This window comes from Neopelma chrysocephalum, unplaced genomic scaffold, assembly GCF_003984885.1.
Source record: "Neopelma chrysocephalum unplaced genomic scaffold, ASM398488v2 Primary Assembly neopelma1_143, whole genome shotgun sequence".
Classification (NCBI taxonomy): Eukaryota; Metazoa; Chordata; class Aves; order Passeriformes; family Pipridae; genus Neopelma; species Neopelma chrysocephalum.
This window is the reverse complement of record NW_020897805.1, coordinates 3,628,887-3,651,874: the sequence shown is the minus strand read 5'-3', so window position 1 is coordinate 3,651,874 and position 22,988 is coordinate 3,628,887. Positions and strand designations below refer to the sequence as shown.

General features: G+C 36.0%; 1 protein-coding gene across 1 annotated transcript in view; it reads right to left on the bottom strand.

The window, feature by feature from the left end:
• Window positions 1-22,988, bottom strand: part of LRMDA (leucine rich melanocyte differentiation associated) — a 658,526-nt gene that overhangs the window by 290,578 nt on the left and 344,960 nt on the right. Inside the window, exons 3-4 of the mRNA XM_027700020.1 lie at window positions 13,672-13,798; window positions 3,350-3,489 (exon numbers count right to left, since the gene is read on the bottom strand). Of these exons, the coding sequence (XP_027555821.1) occupies window positions 3,350-3,489; window positions 13,672-13,798 (267 nt within the window). The remainder of the gene's footprint in view (window positions 1-3,349; window positions 3,490-13,671; window positions 13,799-22,988) is intronic.

Here is a 22,988-nt window from a genome sequence, read left to right as displayed (position 1 = left end):
GACTAGGTTATTTTAGAGGACACACTGTTTTGCAATCTATTTTTCTGTGATTCTTGCTTCCTATTTGAGCCAAAAGCTTTTAAAATTTTCCTATCAGCGTTACATTTCAGTTATTCTACTTTCCCTTGCCCTCACCACCAAGATATGCTTTTACAAAATATTAACACCCAAATACAGAAAGCTTAAAAAAATAAGATAAAAAGTAAGAACTTACAGAGTTATTTTTTAATAGAAAGAAACTAAAGCCGTTTTACAGTGATAGAAAAAAAAAGTAAGTTTTTAAAATTTACCAAACAAGTTTGCTCATAAAAATACCACAGAAGGGAACTTTCCATTTTCTTTTCCTATCCAAGCAAAAATTCCAGTAACATAGAAATGTTTTCATCAATTTGTTCTCCTAGAAATTTGAAAGGTAAGGAGAACTAGCAGGGATGGGGGAAAAAAGTTTTTCTTTTTCTCTAAAAAATTTCCCATTCAAAAGTAATATGGTTCTTACAAGAAAACCCCAAAACCTACTTTGAGAAAAAAATCACAATAATGTTTTAGTATAAAAGGCACTGTTAATGAAAGAATAGGGAAGACCTTTAGTAATTAAATAATAGAAATGGTATACCAATGGATTACCTGAGGAACCAGATCGGAATTTCTTGACAAAAAGCATAGTTTTCTATATTTTCTAAGTATTTATGATAAAACCTAATTATTTTTAATATATGCAATATTACTTTTAACCTCTGTTGCTGAGATCACTATGAACAACTGAACCTTAAGTTTTTTAAAAAAATATTTTCCACATTTCTTTAAGATTGAGATTTTGGGGGGTTTACAGATCTTTTCAGTTTGTTGGATTGATAAGATTAAGCAAAGCTTTGATTTCTTGCACCTTTTTCTGGTTGAGGAATTAAATAGCCTGAACTCTAATTGAACTCAGTACGAACAAAATTAAAGCTCAATGAAAAATGAAGCTGTGGTTCTAACGGTCACTGCAAAAATTTACAAAAAGAAGTTCCCATTCAGAACAAAACAAAACCAGTTAAAGTTATGGTAGAGCACAGTGTTTACATAATTCAAGTTCACTGAAATCCAATCTTTTGATGCTTTCTGGCAAATTTCTCAAAAAATACTCTTATGAAAAAAAGCTATTTCAAACCATTAAAAAATCCTGTAACTGGAAGAAAAAGTTGTCCAAGATGCTTCAGAATGTGTATTCAAAACTCTGAATTAGCTATTCAAAGTAAAATTACAAGAGTATTTTTAATCAGTTCCATCATGTAGATGAATATATATTCCCCTAAAGATAGGTAGGTAGGTAGATAGAAAGACACACAGACAGATGGACAGATAGCTGGATCCATGCTTTTGGGTTATGAATCTAATGTTGTCTAGCAAACACATTTCATATTATGCAACAAATAATAATGGAAAAGGATCAGGAAGCTTTCATTATAGCAGCAGAACCATAAATCATTCAACTAATTAGAAGCCCATTCTTCTTTATTAAAAGAACTACAATTAACCTAGTTTATATGGAAAAAAATACCCAGAGTTTTGAAAAATTGAGAGGAAAGAGAATGAAAGCAACGTTGCAGTTTCCAGTAGATACATAAATAGAATCACTTCACACTTTGACATGGTGGTTTGCCCTGACATGACCTAAAACTACCTTGACCTCTCTGAAATCAACATTTTTGCATTGAAATGAAACAAGAGACATGCTTGTTTTGATGTATGGTTGTGTGACATATTATAAATATTACATCACATAACCACAGAGGATGTCAATCAATAAAGAATTTTTTCAGAGAGCACTAAATGAACCATAGGTTCTTGCCTCTGAATGGCTCCTTTAACATACTACTTTTGCTTAAATGATTAATAGGAGACATATTGTCAGAAAACATACTTAAAGTGAAAAACAGTAAACTGTAGAAATATCATTCATTTTTTAAGCAATTTTCTAGTGCACATGTCACATAAATTTACATAGAGACAGCACTATTATATTCTCATAAGCTGGATAGTAGGCATACCTTCCACTTAAGTGCGAAAGCAATGAGAAGATATTTTATTAAATTTAGGCTGCTCTACTTTGTGAAAACCAAAATGCTACAAGCTAAACTTGGATTCAAAAGTGGAATTATTAAAAGGTGAAAGTCTGACAACAAAGAAATCCTTCTCAAAAATTTGAAACAAACTAAAAAGTATATGCACATTTGGGACAGCTGTGCTGATGTTTCAAAGCACAGCATTTCCTAGAGCATTGAATTCAAGACACTTCCCAATAAACCTGCTTATATTGTTTTGTATTAGCTCCTGCAGCAGAGTTTAGAGTACATGAAGATAAAATCAGAGTTTTATTATATAAGTCTGAATACTGCAGGTGATTTGCTAACAAAAAGCAAGCTCAGGCTGCGTAAGGTTGGCAGCATAGTAACCAGTACTGCTTGGTTCTGACCTGCCTCTGACTGCCATTTTCAACCAATGTGAAAAATGCCAGCACACAAAGACTGAAATAATGTTTCAGATGTGAGCAAAGAAAAATACCTCTAATGACCTTTTTTTTCTTCATAATCAATGTCTCCTTGCCTAAAGGTTACATCTATTAAAATTATGTCACTTAGCAGATATTCTGTAAGTTTTGGATCTATAGTCATAATCATTATCAGTCAAAAGTATTTATTTTTATTTTTAAAAAATAACCATTGTAATTTTTAGCAACATTTCAGTTGGATCAGTTGTACTTACATATTTTATCAGGCTTTCATATTAAATTTCAGATGACCTTTTGTGTAATCTAGCTCATTAAAATTACATTATAGATATAGTTTGGGGTTTTTTAGTTGGAATCTAACTGCTCCAAGTAAGGCAGCACAATAGAGGAGGAGTCCTTCTGTATTAATAGTGCCTTGATAACTACAGTAGAAGCAACTCAGCAGCATATCAAATATGAGTAGAAGACAATGCAACTGGCTATCTCAGTGTAGTGATTTTTCTTTTTATTACCTGTCACCCTTAGCATATGTGAATGTTGCCTTATCTTGGCCTTAAAGAAGGAAATGCCGTGAGTAGGGGCATATGAGCACCCACATTCAGGAAATCCTGTGCACACCTGCTCAACTCCAACATGTGCTATACAGCACTGAAATATTTCTTGAAACAGGGTTCCTGAGAGTGATCTCACTGAAATGAGGTTACTCAAATTCCCAAGTGTTTCATGGCAGAACATGTGACTGCTTTCAGAAAAGCGTAAATGATTGTGTGAGACTCTGGGCTGATTTTAGTTCAATATTTTTCCAGTAGTAAAACAAAACTGACATGTCTTATTACATCTACAAGCAAAAACACTAACCTGTACCTCTGGTAGTCATCCTCATCCTTTTCTTTGCAGACCAGTTCATTTGGGCAAGCAATGTTTCCAAGCAAACTGAGATACTGTAGTGAAGGCACAACTTCAGCCAAATGGTCCAAAAGGCTTTCTAATTCTGTTATGTGTCAGAGGTTGTGGGTTAAGGATTCAATGACATTAATGAAAAAAGCATTTAGAGTTGCATCACTGCTGATTTAAACATACATTTCAATAACTGACAATCAAATTTAGTATGGCATTCAGGAAAATGTCACATTAATTGTTCCAAGGGCAAACAGGGATAAACTTCAGTCAGTTTTTTGGCATGGAATGAAAGAATTGGGCTGTTTTGTCATTCTTTTCTCCTCCTTTCTTTCCTAGGTGGTTCACTACAAAACATTAAAACTTTGACAAAATGATGGATGCTGTGTGGTAAAATGGCTAGCAATTGCTGGAGCCATGAAACTTTTCCAGCATGGAAACAAACAGTTAGTTTCACAGCACATTCATCACTAATATATTCAGTCCACTGGAAAATGAGTTTAAAAAAAAAAAAAAGAAAAAGAAAAAAATCAAACCACAACAACCCACGTTTACTCCCAGCATATAAATGCTTTGAGTGTCACAGGAACACATTAGTAACCACTCAACTAGTATAAGTCAATTAATGCTTCACTAAGTGCAACTTAAACACTTCAGTGTTACAATTATTTTCTATATGAAGCTTTAAAGACTTGGAAACCATAATTTTTTGCAGCATTACAATAGTCTTATATTTTGATATTCATGAGGCTTTTTAACTTAACTATATTCCTTGGAACATAAATAAGGATGATACAATTATTACTGTAAACCTTCATGAAACAAGCAAACAAAGGTTAAACTATTTTTAACCACTGCAATACTGGAGATTACATCTTAGGTTTAAGCATAACAACAATATTCAACCATTTGCACACTGTTGATTAATCACATAAACAAATTATTTTGTTACAGCTTAGTTTGACAGTCTCTAGGACTCAAACTATACATTCTTATTTACTTCAATTTACATCGAAAGATATAGGTGTGATTCTCAAAAAATATGCCATGTATATGTGTGTAAAAAGTTTCCAATATTTAAAAATCAACTAACTTAGACAAGAGTAATAATTGTTCAAAACCATTAAAGGACATTTCATTGTTCTGTTTTTATCCTCTCCTTCTGTTATAGACCACAACTATTGTCACAACTATTGTTTTAAATTCTCAGCTCACTTGTGTTGCTATTATTTATACTTGATTTATGTGTTTCTGTTATCTTTGTTATTTTTGGCTGATGGAATTTACTTTATTTCTCACCCCAATATCTTAAGGGCAACAAAAGCAATACAAAATGGAAACAGCAGCTTTGTTGTTAAAATTGTGGTCTTCCTTTCATAAGCCTGAAATTTTATTTTATTTTCAAACACACATGAAGATCATGCCAACAATTACTGATTCTCATCTACTAAAATCAATGTATCTACACTCACAGTTAATGTTCTGTTCCTTAAGGTCCAAGGAATCATAATCAAATATTGTCCATGAGTGAGAAAAATGAGCATTTGAAATAAGTTCTATGAATTCATTAAAAAGGTAATGCTAACTTTTAATTTGGCAAAGCCACATTTTAGAATGCTATATGCCAGTAAGTAATCTACCAGACCCTTAGAAACATTATCTTTTTGTAGCACAATATGATACAGGTCTTTGTTAGCTGGGTGAATTATCGATCAAAATTTGGTGCTAAATGTCATACCTGGACCTCAAGCTCACATATAAACTTTTTCATGGCTCTTTCAGGAAGTATGTGACTGTGATAGGAAGCTCACAAACTGTTTTTCCACAGATGTTCAAGGGAAAAGCTTTTTAAAAGTTTCCTAAGACTGTTAGAGAAGTGCTTGAATCTGGCACCTGCCCTCAGCCAGGAGAAACACTTAATTTCTTACAGTATTACTTAAGTTGCAAAAAGGTTCCCTGAGAGAGTTTACCAATAAAGACAGTTATTTCCATAACACCCAGGAGGTTAGCTATTGCAAGGGTTTGATTGTATATGGTAATTTCCTATCAAAAGGAAAAAAAAAAACAACACAAACCCCCCAACAAATTATTCAAAATTTTTGCTTCTTTCATGGATTAAACATGCAGGATTTTTCCTTGTCAATTCAATAGAGCTTTTTTAGGTAAATAACAGGAGTTGATAATCTGCGTCTCAAAAATCTAAAACTCCCAAATTTGGAAATTAGTGTCGAGGTTCTAATACCTTGTATCTAACCCCTGAGCACTGATTTTAGATGCAGAAACACCCCTCTAAAAAGTATCTTGGGCAAGAGATACTTATCATAAATAGTTGTAAAGAGCAGTTATATCATAAATAAAATAATTAATTATTTTATTATTTATTTTATTATTAATTAATTAATTAATTATTTAACTACATTTTCTTTTCCGCCTTAAAAACAAAACAAAACCCAAGGTACAGATAGATTTTCCAAGAAGCCCCATTCATCTACCATCACAGTTATTCTTTACAAAGCATGTAGGAAAAGTAAATGTTATCCTGTTCAAATTCTCACGATTAAGTATTTTTCAGAAATCAGTCATAAGTCATGGTGCACTTCTAGTGTACTGTTTAGTTGATTAGCATGTCATATACTTATTTAAATCACAATACTGGAACTATATGATGCCATCAAAAGTGTTAAGTCTTTCTAAAACAACGCGAGGAAAATATGGAGGGGTAAAATCAAAAGCAAGTTTGAAATTTTATTGCCAGCTTCCTTTTTTATGGTTTATTGTTGCAGTCTAAGGAGGGCCATATTGGTGCAATCAGAGCCAAAGAGTTCCAAAATCCTGCTGTGCTATTTCTAAGACCAATTTCAGCCCCATTCTCTTCAAAAAAGAAAAAACACAATTTTTCTTGTGGTTTCCAAAAACCAATGGACAGTGCTAATGAAAATGTATTTACTTATGTAAAGCTCTGTGAAAACAGTCTTGGACTGATCTTTCCAAAGTCAGTGTCACCGATCACCAGGTGAATATGTAACAGTGATGCCAATACTTACACTAGAGTCCATTGTTTGAAAAATCGTTTAAAGTATCACTGTTATGACATTAAAGTGCCTTAGTGTGGCAGTCCATCTCCTAATTCAAGCGTCATCATTACCAATCCATTAATGCCTCTCTTTTTAAGAGATGTTGACTGAAATAAAAATTTGTAATAATTAAAATTTTTAACCCTTCAGCAATACAGCTCACAAGCTACAACATCAATTCTGGGCAACTATACAACAATGGACCTTTCCAAAAATCTAACCTGGTCTTCATGAACAATGAACAGACACATACTGGACATAATTTAAAATTTCATCCTCATCAAAAGACTTTACTGATTTCTTGCGCTGTTTCTAGCTTTAAGTTAGGGAAACATTTAAAAGAACTGCATATCTCTCAGAGACTAATTTTCTAAAACCTCTTCACACTGTTACACATAAATATACACCACATGCATATTTACAGTAGACTGTTCACAAGCAGACGTGCACAATCATACACAACCTCATCACTGTACTTTCTGTTCTGAAAAACAAATGCCACCAGCAATACTCAAACATAGCAATAGAATTGTCTGGAAAATACAGTACTATGATGAGTCTGCTTTAGCTGCAGAGTAATATAATTTTTTTTGCAAGTTTTGCAAATAGGTATGTTCTGACTGGTTTGTTTTCCCTTATTGTCTGGTACCCAAGAACTGCCATTGTTGAGGTTCTCCAGAAGGCAAAAGAACAATCAAAAGCCCAAAGCAAATTAGGTATCTCCTTTCTCTGGCTAAGAATTAACTGTCAATGCAAGCTTATAACATTTTTGTTTGTTTGTTTTGTAGAAAATTCTTTAACATGGGTCAAAATTCTAGTGATAGTCAGGACTATGTACCCTTACAAACCCTTCAAAGACAAGTTCCCAGGAAATACTACATTTAAGTAAGGTCAAAGTTGTAAACTCTTGGGTGGATAGTATAATGCCACTTCGCTTACTCAGTGTTAGGAGAACCTTGTAAGCTGGGTCAGTCATTCTGATGCTAAGCTGTGTCTTTTATACTTTTGAGAGGTTGAGTAGATTCACACAGAAACTACTGGATGATGTTGCATGACCTCCAGTATTTCTGATTTCTGTATTCTCAAGAGCTTCTTTAGCTGTGTCCCTCCAGCATATTTCCAGGGCAGAGTAATACAAGGTTTAAGCACTAAGAACTAATGCTGGTCATCCCCAAACTCCATACTATTTCTTCCTTACCGGCATTCTTGGTATAACCACATTCATGGTTGTCTCAGGAACCGCTGCAAGTCAAACCCATGCAGAAACACCTTTGCTAATGGTTTCTAAATTAATTTATTCTAGCCAAACAAACCTATATGTGTTTCTTATCTTACTATGCAATTATTTTTTGGATATAGTTTGAAGTATGCAAGAAAATGTAGGATTTCTTTCTGTAAACTTTTTGTCTGCTAGCAGTTTTTTACTAGTCACACACTCAAATACGGAGAAGTAACCACTCTTGTGCTTTTTCTCACTGCTTTCCAAGTTGCTCCACCATTTCCTTTCAAAAAGTCATTTCACTTCCCAGAGGAGCTGCAGGAGAACTTTTCATATTAAGGAACTTCATTGATTACAGCTTTTGGAAGTTCTTGGAAGCAAAGAGACAAAGTAAAGAGCAATCAGTTTTACATGGAAAATATTTTTTAAATATGTACATGAGAATATCAGAAATATCACGCAGAATTCCAGACCACCACATAGAAAGACCCCAAACTCTCATTTTAAAATCTTCTGCCAACTAATTATCTGTCATGCAGGTGCTGTAATCAACTTAACATTAAAACAGCTGGATAACACTTCTACCAGAGCCATGAATGAGAAAGGTACCTATATTTATTCCCAGTTGAAACATTTGCTTCAATTAAATTTATCACAAACACAATGTAGCAATCACAAGCTATTCTACAGTCAAACAGCCTTGAAGCAGAAGTTACCAATTCTCCTCTGAATGCAGTCTGAAAAGATCTTTGCCACCTGAGCGCTTTTCCATTAGAATGTGCTAGGTCTTCAAGGTTGGATAACCACAGAAATAGCTTGCAATATGCAAGTATACATCTCACCCTTCCCTATGTGCAATAGGATGTCACACACAGCCATTTGTATGCCACGCTCTGGCTTGAACCTTATCTGGTAGGGAGCTAGGACCTTGAGATAAGGCCTTGTTCAGTGACTTTGAAAGCATTTTGCTCAAGAAAGAAAAGGTGTGGCATGGATGGTAATTAACTAAGTCCACATATCTCATGGAGAGCTTCCTGCATACCGAATACATGGGAAAAAAATCCCATTCTGCCTCCTGGAGCAGCATTAATTTTCTCTGTGTAGCTGGAGTTGCCAGTGGTTTTAAAGATATTTCAGAATGCTGATGGTTCCAAGGCTGTAGATTTGAAGACCAGGTTTCAATGTTGTTAAGTATACAAATGTGAGAATGTTTCTATTCCTGTAATAAAATTACATTTCTAGTTCTCTATAGAGGTCCATCGTGAAACCATATGTTCTTTCTCACAAAGGTTGCTTTTTGTTTAGATTTTTCTTTAACATTATTCTGCCCAAATATTGCTCAAGGTTTCCAAGGCATCACAGTCAAGAAAAAAGTAGCAGCTCAGGATTTTTAAAAAGGTTTTGATATCCGGAATTGAACTCGTCCAAGCACTGCTATAGAACAGCACAAGGAATCACCTAGACTGAAGACTACTTCCCTCTTCCACAGATGTTTGGCATTAAGCATTCACATTACTTAATTTTTACTTCAGGCACACTTTATTCCAGAAGAAAGATTTTTGGCTCATCAGGTACAGCAGTTCTCTAACCATCATCATGGCTAGGCTTCGCGAACGAAGATTTGGGAAGGGCTCTACCCATTTTTCATGCAAGCGCGTTGGTGGCTAAAAAGGCCAATACGAGATAGACACGTCCGGTTGCAAAAGACACAGCAGAAAGACTCCTTAGATGGTATATTCTGCAAGGCTCGATTCTTTCTGCGTTGTCTTTTCTCCTCAAGAGTGATCCTGCGTGCCTTCTCAAAAGCATCAGCAGCGTTATAAATGGTCTGTCTCCAGGCCTCCCAATTGGAGGCCAGAGTAGACCAGTTATGGTGATCAATATGCCCGAGGCTGAGTCGTTGCTTCAGGGAGTCCTTGTATCTTTTCTTCGGAGCTCCTCTCTTGCGGCAGCCGGTGGCAAGTTCACCATAAAGCAGGATCTTAGGGAGGCGGTGGTCCTTCATCCTGGAGACGTGCCCTGCCCATCGCAGCTGTGTTCTCAGTAACATGGCCTCAATACTTGTGATTGCTGCCTGTTTGAGAACAGATGTATTGGTCACATAATCTGACCAGCGGATGTTCAGGATTGTACGGAGGCAGCGTTGATGGAAGCGTTCTAGGAGACGCAGGTGGTGGCGGTAGATGACCCATGATTCGGAACCATATAAAAGAGTAGACAGCACTATGGCTCTGTAAACACTGATCTTGGTACTTTTCTTTAAGTGTTTATTATGCCATACTAAATCCATAATTGTGCCATGGAGAACTCAGAAGTATATGCAGGAAGAGTGCTGTACTGAACTTAGCTCAGTTGTCTGTTTAGTGGAGATGGGGAACCATGCATTATAGGAGATAATTTGTGTCTTTAATATATTCACTCAATCTACACATCAAATCCTCAGCACTTAACATAATGAGATTCTGTTCAGACTGGGACTTCTGTGTCTTCAAGCACTTGAGGACAATGTAGAAACAAGCACAGAGGCAGAATAAATTACAATCTACACTTTGGAGGTTAAGCAAATCTGTAACTGTTAGAAACTATGACAAGACCTGCATGAAGACAGATTATATCAGAAGTAGTTATTGGTATATTCTTCAGATGAGGTACTCACTATGCTGTTTTCAAAGACTCAGAAACATGTAATCCTTACATCTGAATCACACTGACAACTCCTCTTGCCACAAGCAATGTATATAGCATTATAGGCATTCTGTCCAGCTCTAGATTTCCCACTCTGTGATATGAAATATTTTGGTTTTCCTCTAAACTATTCAAAACCTAGATCTAGATTCAATCATAGAATATGCTCAGTTGGAAGGGACCCATCAGGATCATCGAGTCCAACTCCTGGTCCTGCACAGAACACCCCAAGGATCACACCATGTGCCTGAGAGCATTGTCCAAATGCTTCTTGAACTCTGTCATGCTCGGTGCTGTGACCACTTCCCTGGGGAGCCTGTTCCAGTGCCCAACCATGCTTTAGGTGAAGAACCTTTTGTTGATATCTCACCTAGACCTCCCCTGATGCAGCTTCAGGCTGTTTCCTTGAGTCCTGTCACTGGTCATGAGAGTGAAGAGATCAGTGCCTGCTCCTTCTCTTCACCTCACAAGGAAGTTGTAACTGCAATGAGGTGTCCCCTCAGTCTCCTCTCCAGGTTGAACAGACCAAGTAACTGTTCAGCTGCTCCTCATACAGCTTCCCCTCCAGATCCTTCACCATCCTAGTGGCCCAATACTGCACAATGTTGACGACTATCCTTTGGTTATATGGTAAACAGGATGACTATCCTGGTTCAATTATATAGACTGTATTTTAAAATAGTTTATACATTACAGAAAAGTTGAGCAATAACACTAAGAAACTTTTAAAAATAGTAATATTTTAATTTGCTTCTTCCACTTCTAGCTGAAAAATTGGTAGTGGCCTAACTGTAACTAAAATACAAAACCAGAAGAAAAAAATACCTAGTGATTCCTCTAAGTATTTAGCTGACTTAGAGATAAGCTTTCACTTTGTATAGTGTATCCAGACACTATGTTAGGAGGGGCCAAATGTTATTTACACATACAACATCACACAAAAAGTGAACCATGTAAAAGGAGTAGAAAGCTCTTATCAGAACTATCGAAACAAGATATGTATCAAAATGAAGCCATAAAAGGAGAGAAGAGTAGAGTAATATTAAGAGATACCCAGATCTCATATAAGTTTTACATGGCATTCCATTTTTCATAGGGGTCAGTTTGGATTTTTGTTTGTTTTCATCTCTCTTTCTCTCCTTATAATAATATTCCACCAATTGACATTTTGTTTCAGATCAGTGTTCTTTGCTCACTTTTGTCCTTTATGTAGTGCTACTGTCATATACTGAACAATCTTTTCTGTATTGTATTTCATTATTCTATTAAATGTACATTTTTTTAACATTTTTCAAAGAATTCAATAGAGAAATAATTCATTAAAGGAAGTGATTCAAGTTCAAATAAGATCTTTTTCAAATACGGCATTCACATTGAAGAGAAGAATCTAGAAGGTCTCTGTGCTTCTGAAGACTGATGTATCCTCCCTACAAGAGAGCACTGGTCCCTAGGGCTCAAAATGTTAATGATGGACAGTGGTTAGTTTTTCTTCCCTGGGCAGTTTGTATACATTAGATGTTTTACAAGTACTCCTGCAACTCCTCTATTAAATTATTGGTAGCACACTACAAAATGCATACATGATTTCTATAACCTGGGTAGCTTAATACTCTCAAAGCTCTAACTTCATAGTTTTTAGATTGAATTAAAAAAAATCCCAGGATAGATCAAATCTTTCTTACCATGTTATCATTGATTTTGAGAGCTTACTCACTTGACAATACTATTTTAGTATGTCTGTGAGACCAGCAGAAATTCTTTAAAGATTACCTCTGACAGGATAATTTTTTTTTCTCTGATTTTGTTCACTAAGTTATTATTCAATGCCCCTTCCCTCCTTTTGGCAAGTGCAAAATTTCTCCTTGACATTCTCTCAAAGGACAAATATAATCACATGTTTTTTGGTCTTATGGCCAAATTTATATTTCATGGTTTGTAGAAGGAGATATACTGCATCAGACATACCACCACCCAATGTATCACGAAAATGTTCTTGCTCAGTGTTCATCAGTTCAGATTTTACTATGGCACCAAACAATAAAAAATAAAACCAGTTACTCAAATCCAACCCACAGTATCCTGCATTAACCATAAATCTAGCCAAATACCTAGTACAGTAACGATTGTGACTGTTCAAGAAACACTGTTGGCAAATTTCCAGGGCTCCAAGAAAAAAAAGTTACTCTGCTGATTTTTATTTATTTATAGAGTCAAAAATAAGTGCAGAAATCGTAGAATCTGCAGTTATTTTTATTCCCCTCAGTAGGAGGATTTTGCTTTAGTAGGAGGTAAATTGCTCTCTGTTTACATTGTCTGTAATAAAAGCCTGCAGTTGAGCAGCTTTGTCCTCACGCTGCAATTACAAGGAGAGGGCTTTAACAGTCTGTGCTCTAAGACTCTGCAGGCCTCAGTTGGCCTTTCGGCCACAATTTGATCACCCTTCCCTTTTGTAAAATCTTATATTACCTATGTTCAAATCTCCAGAAGGGTCAAAGTATGGGAAAATTATGTAATAATCAAGTCTATGCCCACAGAACTTGCAGATAATTAGTTTTTACAGACCACTATCTATAAGCCTACAGACTAGGGGCTTAGATTGAGCAGAGTACTTAGACAAATGCTGAAATATTTATTCTTAATAAGCAGAAACAAGCACTAACTTCAGGCATATGGCAAAGTGACTGATTGGTTACGACTGGACTGAACCATACATCAAAATACTTTAATGTATTAAGACCTTGATTTGGATAGTATTTTATATGAATTTATACAGAACTGGAACACCAAGAATACAGTGGCTTGCTTTTAGAGCTGCAGCTGCACAGCAGCTATCAAATTGTGGATATTACAGTTTCATTAAAATAGAGAAAAGTATTAAAATTTTTGTGTGTTTTTTTAAAATTAATTTTATTTTACTGTAATGTTTTAAGAGCTATTTAAAGTATAAAAACGTAACAGCATTTCACTGCACGCTCTATTCCACTAGAGGTCAGCCTGCAACAGAACCCCAAGCAAACACAAGAATTGCTGCACACTGGTAGCACTGACATTATTTTCTTTCTCTATTTTATCTGTTAGAAAGATTTCTTCAGAGCCATAACTTAGATCTCTCAGTAAAATGGAGCAACAGGAAGATATAATGGTGCATTTCATTTATGAATGACCTATAATAAATTACTATGAAGTATTCCAGGTGCCAAACGAGAGAATGCTTTGTCTGCACATGAGCTATATTTCACATACTTTAATTTGGCTGACACATAAAACTCATTTGACATTTTGCAGGTATTTCTTTGAAAGGATATTTGGTTCTTGTTGAGCGTTAAGGTATGGAGGCGGGGTAACCTGGGTAACAGAAGGTCATTTCCAAGTAGATTGTTGTCCAGGATCAGCTCTTCCAAGTAACTGAATGTTTTCAGTCCTTCTAGTGACCTGCAAACGACAAAGGCAACAGGAAAAATGATACTCCCCTAAATCAGGGAGGCCATTATGAGCTGAAATAAATATTTTAACCTTCCCTTTCAGGAGTGGGAATAGTTTTGGTTTGGGCCTGTCAGAAGAGTGAATGACAAGCATTAGTGGCAAGGGGAGTGCTGGCACTGCAACACATCCTTCACATGCTGGCAGGATGAAGGATGCGGGTCACTTAGTGAGTAGCCAGGATCCAAAACAAAAGGCTTCAGATATGGGGCCTGCAGGATGAATTTGTCAATGTCTTGTGCCTTCAGGCACCCAGCCTCGCCTGACCCTAACCTCCATTCCCAAGATAAATAACTCTGTCACAGTTCACCTTCATTCCCTGGACACAAATTTAAGTTGTCATCCATCATTTCTGCCAAGAAATATCATACCCTGCTAACAATAATAAATACAACTTCAAGTATCATTTCTTAGCAGTTACCTTATGTGTAATAATAGGAAATGTAGAAAAGGAGTTTTTTCCCCTTTTTATTAACCACTTAATTAGCTTTTTGAGTCCCTGCAAACAAAGTGAAATGTTCTCTACAAAATAAAATGCAGAATTACTCTGGAGAGAAAAGGCATTTGTTTTCTTCTCAGAACTTACTATCCCACTGTCAAGCCACAGGTCAGACTGCAGAGAGCAGCTTTAAAAAGGAGCATTTGACAACATGGCAGTGAAGATGATGACTTGTAAATAAACAACATTCTGGTGGTATTCATTCCTCCGACAGCAAAGTACAAGAAAAAAAAATAAAAAAGAACATTTCAGTACCTTATTAAGACACCTATTCCAAGCTTGATTCTTAATGCTTGCACATTCCAACAGTAAAAAAAAACCCAAAACCACACATTAATCAACTAAGACACATGATATACAAAGCATACGCACAGACACGCATTCACAGCTAATTCACCTACCAGACACCTAAAGATATGCTGAGATTGCATGAGTTGACAGCTGATCTACTATGCCTACCAGTGGGAAGATCATCACTGTATCTCCTGGCTGCTTTTTAAAATGTGATGAATAAGGGAGATGTAGTCTACACTATTTATTCAGTTAGCAATGACATTTATACTGAGGGGATTTCCTCACCCTCTCCCTAGTTTTTGGCAAAGATCAAAATGTCCCCGTTAGAATGTTCTACAGACCCTACTACTGGAGGAAAACACAATTATTAGAAAGTATATGGGTTTCAAATCAGACAATTTAACATTCATCTGCAACCAGATCCAGCTTTTGTAGATACAATTTACTAACCACTTATAGATCACAGTTAGAGGGTTCAAGCAACAGAAAGAAATCAAGTCTGTGACCTTTACACTGGGTACTGTACACTAAACTATGAATATTCAAGTAACATTCGCACAACACAAGCAGTGTATTTCAGTCCAAGGACTCCAAAGTGCTCACACAGTCTCTTGACTTGAAAGGGAGGTACAACTATTACTAATGACATTTTGATGCAGGGCAGTCAGACCTGAGGAAAATTTGCCATGCCTATACCCTATGGCCTATCTATTTTGTTACAACGCCTTGAGACTACAACTTCTGAAGCTGAAAAAATAAAAGCCTCTATTATAAATATTATACTGAAACAATCACCACAGTAAGAGTCACACTTTTTGCACTTGCCTTTAACAAGCAATTTTGAAAAAAACCCTCAATTCAGCCTACATAAACTGTACTCCATTAAGAGCTGTGCTAGCATGCTGCACTGAGCTAGCTAGTTCAGCAAAAGGTTGCAACAGACATGGTTTTGCCAAATTCAAGATCAGAGGAGAAATCAGCAAACATCTCAGACAGTGCTTTCCCCCAAGTACCTTTAAAAGGCAAAATAACCCAGAGGAAGTAGCAGTGAGTTTATCAAGCTGTTATGAGTTTTCATTTCAGTTTGACAAACCTAGTTTAGCAAATTCCCCTTAAATACTCTTTATTATATAAATAGTGGATTATTTCCAAACCTCACTTTTCAATGTATGACTTTGACTTGCCAAAAGAGTTCAGAGAAGGCCACCTCCTTGTCAGCACCACAGAGCCTTATGGGATGTTAATAGGTCCTTTGTGAAAAAACACTGCTTGGGCTCTGGTCAGTGTCAGCATCAAAATACACATTGTTCCTGAGTTATGTTATGCAAATATAATACTCTTATCATGAGAATCAGCAAATGGTTGGCAACTGGCAAGGAGAAGAAAGCACACATCCAAAACTGCTGCAGGGGAGGCATAAAACAAAATGACAAGCCATGAAGTGGGACAAAAGGCCTTGAAACACTAGAGGGAGTTGCCTATTGAAACAGCCTTTCTTTCACAACCCTGGGCTGAACACAAGGGTACTAGTTTCATAGATAGGCAGAGAAAAGTGTGCACAAATCTCCTTACACCTGTCTGGTTTTGATAATTTTTGCCATGTAATGTTATTAGCTGCTCAGTTAAAAAGGAGCCATGTTACACAGGGGGTTGCTTATAATTGCTGTTTTCATGTCATCAGAGCAGTGTGCACTTGGTGATTTAATCACCTAAATTCAGAGTCCAGGGAGATGGGAGGGGTTGCCACAGTACAGAGAGAGGGTATAGCCATTAATATAAATTTACAGATATATGCTATTCATGGAATTCTTTGTTTCATCTTATCCAGAAGAAAACACTAGCATAAAAAAAAAAAGGTAAAATATGGCAAAGAAACAAAAAAGGAAATAAAAGTGTTTGCTATCATTCAGTGATTATAGCTACTAGGCATCATCTACCATCATAATATATAAGAAAATACTGCCCAGCAGTTGTACTCCAAAATGTAAAAGTTTTAAGTACAATCCACACAATAGATTTATGGTACAAACTTCAGCAAGTCCCATAACTCCTCTGAGCCTCAATTTCCCATCTGCAGATGGCAGATAAGAAAGGATTGTAATTGAGAATTCACATATAGAAAACATTTTTGAGAAGCTGAGACAGAAATCAGCACAAAATACTGTCATTTTTATTTTTAATGAGGATGAGAATAATATTAACGTACTTCAAGTATTTCCTTATGAGCCCATTACAAAACAGGAGAGGAATGTGTATATATACACAGCATAGGAAGGACACAAACAACCCAAGAGAGGAGTATAAAAAGAGGGACATCCCCTAAGAAAGAGAACCAGTCTAAAATTAAATCTGAGCTGTTTTCTCATAGTTCACGGCATTAAAAAAAATGTCTTTCCATTTTAGTATATTAAAAGAAATGCACAATCTTACCACAACAATACAACCAGCACTGAAGGGCCAGTGGCAAGTAGTTGTTTGCCCTACTTTAAAAAGGTCAATAAACATCACTAAGGTGGATTGCAGGGTCGCTTGTCCCAGCTCTAACGTCATGAAAGCTGCCCATTATCTCACCCACAGGTACCGTCTCAGTTACCTCATTGCAGGGCTCACACTTTGCTCCCAGAGGAGAGCAAGTGCTGCCAAGAGATTTCCATTGCAATTTTCAAAGTCACATCAAACCGACAAAACATCACAACGTATTCAGTGCCGCCTCATTCAAACAGAAAAAACTTTAAGTTTCCACTGTAATTAACCCTATCCTCGTTAAGATAATTATGATCAAGCTCCCTGTCACAGCTAATATCACAGCATCATTGCCTATGGCTCACGCTTTGCCCTCATTAGCTTACAAAAACACTGCGTTAAACAGGAAACTGACTCCCTCTGCAAAACGACTTAAGATGTTCTGTAAGCAGACAGTAAATAATCCTTTAGAATATAAAGGTCTCAGAAATGTCATTTTATCCAAGTTCTTTGGCTAATCAGTATGATTTCTTCCAGCTTTCTTTTCCATAATTCATTCATGGTTTGTAAAAAGTTTTAATCATAAAGGAATGTCATGACAGAAATTTTTTTTTTATATGTGTATGCATGGTAATTGTCAACTACACTATTTCATGTGGTCCCTCTGACCTGACAGGGATTTGGTTACAATGCAAGTAAAAAGCAAGTCTTCATTTTGGTAATAATTGACAATGAAAACACGACATTTTATAAATGAAAAAAAGCAGAACCCTCTCATGTAATAGACAAACCTTAGTACTCTGCAGTTGTCCTTGTCCAGAAGAACAAGCTGCTCAGAAGCATATGCTAAAAAAGAAGTATTCCCCACATTTTATCCCACCCCTCTATTAATAAGACAGCTGCCTCATATCTAATTGACTTTTTCCTCCTGCTTAACAGGAAAAGAGAGAGCAGTTAACAATATGTAAATGAGAGAGTTTGGGTTTAGCCTTGAAATTGATTTGCACTTTGTTGAGAAGAGCTGGCCATTAGCAGAAGTTAAAGATGGAGCTGTTACAAAACAAGAGCTTTTTAAAATACCTTTTTTCTTGCCTTTAATGTTTTAACAGATTACAGGAGAGCAGAATCAACATGAGAACTCTTGTACTAGATAATTTCAGTATTTAAATAGAAATGCAAATTCTATTTCTCCAGCACCTGCCAGCCAAGGAGCACAAAGCATTTTTTTTAAACATTAATGAATTACTTTTCAAAAACCTGCTGAGCTTAAAATTCCATTTTGTAGTAAAGCAGAGAGAGGTTAAGTGACTAACGGAAGGTGACCTCCAGCAATTTTCTAAGACACAAGAAATAACACCCAGAACTCTTGACTTCTAGTCCTTTGACTTAACCTCACCAAAACAAAACAAAGAGCAATAAATATGTTTATATATATATATATATATATATATATGAATCAGGCAGACAAAGTACAAGTAAAGCATCAAAAAATGATCCTACAGTATTCAAAAATAAATGCTTTTCCCCCCCCAGTCCTACTTAGGGTTTATTCACAGTTTTCTGCATGATAATAGATCCAGAAAGAAAACAGAATGAAGTATTTAATGGACAGATCTGACATGACTTCTGGACCAAGGCAGAACACCAGAAAAAAAAAAAAGCACTCCAGTGAAAGTAAAGAACGTCCAAAATTTCTAGTGTGGGCCAGGGCTCAGGTTAGAGTAGACAAGTCATAAAACACAAATCATGAAATTCTGTTCAATGGATAACAAGGTTATCAGTGTTTTGAAAACAAGAAATGCTTTGTTTTGTCTACTATTAGAGGGAATGTTAGTATTTTGCAGGCTGTCTAGAGGTAGCATTTTGCCTCACTTTCAGTCAGTACATTTCCATCTTTCTGTTAGTAAACAAAATATCTGTAAGCAGCTATTTGAATAAAACTTGAGGCAAGGCAATGAATATGGTCAGCAAAAGAGGAAATGGAAAGAAATGAATGAGCAGCATCATTGAATACCTATGAAAAAGAGATCTCCAAAAGAAAAGATTAAACTTCAGTTATGAACTGGATCTACAATTAGTTTCTGAATCTTTTCACATGAAGGTCATACTTAACTTCCAGACATACAATAAAATAAATATCCATCCCTTGTTTTTCCCCTTTTCTTATACACTGGAAGCATACGAAACTACATTGGACACCGTATTACCAGAAAGATTGGGATGAAAACATCTCGCACAACTAGAGCTACATAAGCACATTAAAATGGCAGGGATTCATGAAAACTCAGAATCTTCTTCTGCTTTTTAATAGTCTTGTTCTGAGTCTTACCCAACAAATTCCATTGCTTAAAAAAAAAGAAGCCCAAACTTCTCCACCCTTAAAAGTCACCCCCACCCCAAAACCTCAAAGAAAACACAAGCAAAAATAGAGTCAATAAACAGATAGATAAAGAGAGATGAGCCTTTTGAATTCTAACAGTTAAGTTTACAACATTTCAGACCCACTACTACCAATTATAAAACAGAAATGCAGAATTTCTTGAGAGAGGGATTTTGCTGTTAAGCAGCAGTTCCTCAGATGATGACATTATCTGAAAAGCAACAATGCATCCATCTACAGATGCCCGGTTACTCATAACTCCTTACAGGCAGCAAGAAAAGATGGGCACTTCCAGAAGGTGAATCAGACCTTCAGGTGAAGCTCAGTGAAGCACATATATTTGGGAGGGATGAACACAGCCTATTTGTCCAAAATCTTGCAATGAAATTATAGAATAATCTGCAACATTAAGGTAAAAAAACCTCTTAGAGCTGTCCCCCATAGGGGTGGATTATTTAGCTGGTGAAATAAACCACAAATCCCAATTACAGCTTTCAGTAGCTCACAAAAACATATTACAGTCAACCATTCAGTCATTCAACCACCATTCTCTCCTACTAAGACTCTACTGAAAAAAACCACAAACAAACAACAACAACAAAAAATAGCAAAAAACCCAAAACATACACACACACAGAGAAATAAAACAAACAAATAAAAAAAGATAATTTTGCAACCAGTCTGACTGTGATGGGTTCAATTTCTTTTCTAATGAACTTCTTAAAGTCTCAGATTTCACTGTGTATATTTAACACACCTCTGCTCAAGAGAAGATTCCATTATTACAGCTCAAGCTTTATCCTTCATGTTAGGCTTATTTTTGCTTAAGTTTTCATATTACATTTTTAGGATTAAACATGCCAAGATTTTATGATATTACTGTTACAATCTTGTTTAAATTTAAATAAAATTACAATCAGTGTACTATAGCCTGTGGCAAGGCAGTTTTCATGTAAGTCATATAAAATATTTTAAAATAATACAAAATGGATCAGAAAATGAGCTCTTAGTCATCCAGTCATTGAACAAGTACCATATAACAAAATACAGTCTGCAAAACAGTGCTAAGAATTATCAAGCAGAGAGCAAGTGACTGTATGCATTCATAGTTTGTCAAAGGGTGTTCTGGAAAAACCACCACCAATAGTTCAGTGGATGCATCACCTCCCTAATATTTCTAAGTATGGATTTTAACATTCTTCTGCTAAAATTTCTTGAAAGTATTTGATGAAGAATAATAAGGTTAGAGGACTTAAGAGAAAAACTTGGATGCAAGTCTCTTGTTTTATTTGTATTTTTCCCCAATCTTAACATGGATTCAGTCCTAGTAAAACAAACAGCTTAAAAAAAAAAAAGCAAACTGTCATTTTCTGAACTTGAAAGAATTCAATTAATTAAGTATTACTGATTAGAAATAGAAAAAGAACATGCTAGGGTTTACAAAATACAAACCTCCCTGTTTAAAAAAAAAAGAGCAAACAAACAAACAACCCACAAAGAGCTAAAACCCTGCAATGTATTTATTCTTAAAAACTCCTCTCAGCTCCATGTGCCAAGTGAAGAACCTATTTATAAACCGCCTAAAAAACAGTATTATAATGGAAATATGAGCAAATTCAAGTGCAAAGGCAGTGCCATAATGAAAGCTTTACTGTATCTTGGATCAATCTGTCACTCTGCAATTCAGATAGTAACTTGACCCCTCCCCTATTTGCACAGAGAAGCGGGGGCTAACAAGCCTGTAGAGTGGGTAGAGTAAAGCCCATTTCGACTACCAGAGTTCAGTGAGAAGGGGGAAAAGAAAAGTAATTTTTCTCCCATCTTCCACAACAACCAAGGCTGAGGATTGACAAGCAAATTGACGCACTGCTCAGAGGGCAAAAGATAAATGTTTGATGAATTGGCCATTGCTGAAGGAGTGATGGGCTTCATATGTGCATAATGGACTAGCTGCCGTTCAATTCAGATTGCCTGCCAAGATAAGAAACCATAATGAATGGACCAAGCACAGCCTGTGCCATAAGAAAGTATAATCTGACTAGTTTTAATAAACTTAATAAAAAAGATGAAGCAGAGAGAGGCAAGGGGACTGGCCTTTGTGACCAGCTATAAGAGGTGAGAACGACTAATAGACTGCTCTAGCATGATAACAGAGAATTGTTAATGGACATAACACTGAATCCCTCGATGTTAAAAAATATCTTTAGAACAACTTAAAATGACAGCGATCTACATAGGTGCATACCACAGACACTGTAGTACTTGTTAAAGTGTATGGCTCCCATTTATTTATTATTTCCTTCTGCTATCTACGCTGCTCTGTCTCCATACCCTCCTTTATCACCTCTTCATGGTATCTTAGCCTGTGCCCAGATCCACGCAATACACCAACAGTTTTTACCAACAACTCCTCAGAATCTAAATAGCCCTCTAATGGTAACAAAACAGAATTTATGCTCAATTTCCAACAGAAAGGCCTTGGCTACACAACTGTATCGCTAACTTTCACTGCCAGTGGAGAAATACTTTCTTACCATCATAAGTGTTCACACTTGCTATAACTTTATTTGCTTCTGAAAACTGTTTCCAACAAAGATGATGAATTTGCCAGTATAGTTACAGTAAAAAGACCCAAACCCTTTATAGCACAGACAAGACTAAGTTGCCAGCAGTAGTCCTTTTGGTCTGGGATTTGCTATGATGGATACTGTTCCCCATCTGTACCCATAACCTCTAAATTTTGACCTTATCCAGCACTAATCAGCACTATGAAAAGACATCAAAAATGAAAAAAAACCTCTCACAGTATTTTACTGTATATGGTTATATAACAGTGTAAAGTCTGGTAATCACCACCATTTTCATGGTGAGTAGTATATACACACAGAGCCATTTTTGCTTTCCCTTTCTCATTATTTAGCCACATGAATAACAGTGGCTCACTTTCTGAAGTTTACCAGACATTGAGACCTGAATCTATGACTGAAAATGCTAAAGGAGTTAACAAGAGAAAAACCAGCCCTGACTTTTAAAGCAGTGGGATTAGACCAACAATCTATTTCTTTGTTAAGAATCAAAGGGTGAGAACACACCCTTGTGTGTGCACATAACACATAGTACTTGGCCAGGCAGAATTGTTTTACTCTTTAGGTATTAAAAAAAAAAAAAAAAAAAAAGAAAATGAAAAAAGAAGAGAATTGCAGAAAGATCCTCTTGATTGAGGGCAGCTGGAAAACATACATTATACAGACCAATATCGTTGTTATGCATGTTTGTTTTCTTCCTTTTACTTTTTTCCTTTGATGATGAAAAATAAATAAGGAAATATAAAATAGTCTACCTGGGTAAATATTCACATTACCACCCTCTTGATGTCAGTTATGTAGCCTGTGTCATAATTTAAACAGAAATTACTGTATGCAAGACAGACATCTAGTTTTCAGTATAAATTTTATCCAACTGCAGAAGGAAAGTAACTCATTATCAAGCAGCTCAGTAAGGTTCAC